General features: G+C 69.2%; 1 protein-coding gene across 1 annotated transcript in view; it reads left to right on the top strand.

Moving 5' to 3' along the window:
• The window catches only part of LOC107199160 (gastrula zinc finger protein XlCGF8.2DB), a 7,817-nt gene that overhangs the window by 3,466 nt on the left and 2,349 nt on the right, over positions 1-2,002 (top strand). The window contains exons 2-4 of the mRNA XM_015616502.1: positions 160-268; positions 513-626; positions 1,137-1,996. Coding sequence (XP_015471988.1) covers positions 160-268; positions 513-626; positions 1,137-1,996 — 1,083 coding nt within the window. The remainder of the gene's footprint in view (positions 1-159; positions 269-512; positions 627-1,136; positions 1,997-2,002) is intronic.

Here is a 2,002-nt window from a genome sequence, read left to right on the forward strand (position 1 = left end):
TGTGGGCTCTGTCCTGGAGCAAAGAACCCAGAGCTGATATTTGGGATGCAGGAACAGGGGCACGATCCCTGTCCTTGGCCTGTGGCCAAACCCAGGGAAAGGTCCCCAAACGTCCCAAAATGGCCCCAAAATGCCGCTGAGCCGCTGCCCCCTCCCCAGCCCGCCCACGCCCTGGATCTGCTCCCGTATTCCCGGCTGAGCCCGGCGCCGCGGGCCGGATCCCAGCTGGATGCCGTCGGCGCCGAGATCCCGTCGGATCCCTGCACAGGTGAGCGGGGCCGGCGCGGAATTTTCCGCACGGAGCTCGGTGCATTTTTGTGGGAGCTTTGAAGCGGGATGATGAAAGCGTCCTGGGGATTCCCGGCCATGGGAGAGGCTGCGGGAGGATCCCAGAGCCCAGCGGCGGCTCCGGCCCCCCTCGCCCGCAGCCTGGGTTTGGGGAGCGGCTCCGGCCCAGCCGTGCCGGTGGTGGAGCGTCCCTGACCCCGCTCTGCCGTGTCCCCGGTCCCCAGGGTACCGCTTCTTCAAGCCGGGGGGTTTGTTCGGGATGAAGCCGCCGGAGGAGCCGTTCGGAGCCGCGCGGACGGGCCCGGAGGACTCCAAGGCTCTGGGCAGCCCCTGCGCCGGTGAGTGCGGATCTGTGGGAATGGGGGGCAGTGGCATCGGGGGCTCAGGGGGGAAACACGGCCCGGGATGGTCTGGGGGCATTCTGGGCCACTTCAGGACTTTTTGGGGCCGGCTGGGGGCTGTTCCGAGCCAGTTTGGAGCAGTTTGAAGACCTTTTCCAGCCATTTTGGGCCAGTTTCAGCCATTTTGGAGCCGTTCTGGGCCGGTTCCCAGCTGTTTATGACCAATGCATGGCAACCCTGGGCCAGCTGGTGGCCATTGCGGGCCAGTTTTGCGAGCCAGTTTTGGCCATTTCAGACGGGTTTTTGCCATTCTGAGCCAGCTGGGACCATTTTGGACCCGAGTGTCACAAACTGAGGGGTTTGGGGGCCCTTCAGGGTGTCCCAGGTCCCCAGGGTTCGGTGGTGAGGGGCCCACAAGGAAGGAGGGGGCCGGGCCCGGGTCCCCTCCGCTCGGGACAGCCGGAATTCCCCGGGAGCCGGGATAACACCGGCATCTCTCCGGTGCAGTGGAGCCTGGGCGGGTGAGCAAGGTGGAACCCGAGGAGAAGCCCGGGATCGGCGCCGGCTCCCTGGAGCTGTTTCCGGCCGCGGGCGGCAGCTCCGGCCGCTGGTTCCCCGGCGGGCAGCGCGGCCCCGAGCCCCCCCGGGACCCCCCGGCTCCCCGCGCCGGCTGCTGGGGGGCCCAGGGGGGCGTCCCCGGCCCCTTCCGCTGCGCCCAGTGCGGGAAGGGCTTCCGGCAGAAGCAGAGCCTGGTGACGCACGAGCGCATCCACACCGGGGAGAAGCCGTTCCGCTGCGGGGACTGCGGGAAGAGCTTCAGCCAGCGGCCCAACCTGCTGACGCACCGGCGCGTGCACACGGGCGAGCGGCCCTTCCCCTGCGCCCAGTGCGGCAAGAGCTTCTCGCAGAAGGCCAACCTGCTGGCGCACCAGCGCATCCACGGCGCCCACCCCGACGAGGGCAAGGCGCGGGCGCGGGCGCCGGCGCGGGGCTGCCCCGAGGACGCGCCCTTCGTGTGCCCCGAGTGCGGGAAGAGCTTCCGGCAGAAGCCCAACCTCATCACGCACCGGCGCATCCACACGGGCGAGCGGCCCTTCTCCTGCTTCCTGTGCGGCCGCAGCTTCAACCAGAAAACCAACCTGGTGACGCACTACCGGGTGCACACAGGTGAGCGGCCCTTCGCCTGCGCCCAGTGCGGCAAGCGCTTCACCCAGAAAACCAACCTGGTCACGCACCAGAGCACCCACACCGACCTGCGCCCCTTCCCCTGCGCCCAGTGCCACAAGTGCTTCAAGGACAAGGTGTCCCTCAAGGCCCACCAGAAGACGCACATCCCCCGCCAGCGCCGCTGCCCCGCGCGCGGCCCGGCCCCC

This window comes from Parus major, unplaced genomic scaffold (assembly GCF_001522545.3).
Source record: "Parus major isolate Abel unplaced genomic scaffold, Parus_major1.1 Scaffold474, whole genome shotgun sequence".
In the NCBI taxonomy this organism is placed as follows: Eukaryota; Metazoa; Chordata; class Aves; order Passeriformes; family Paridae; genus Parus; species Parus major.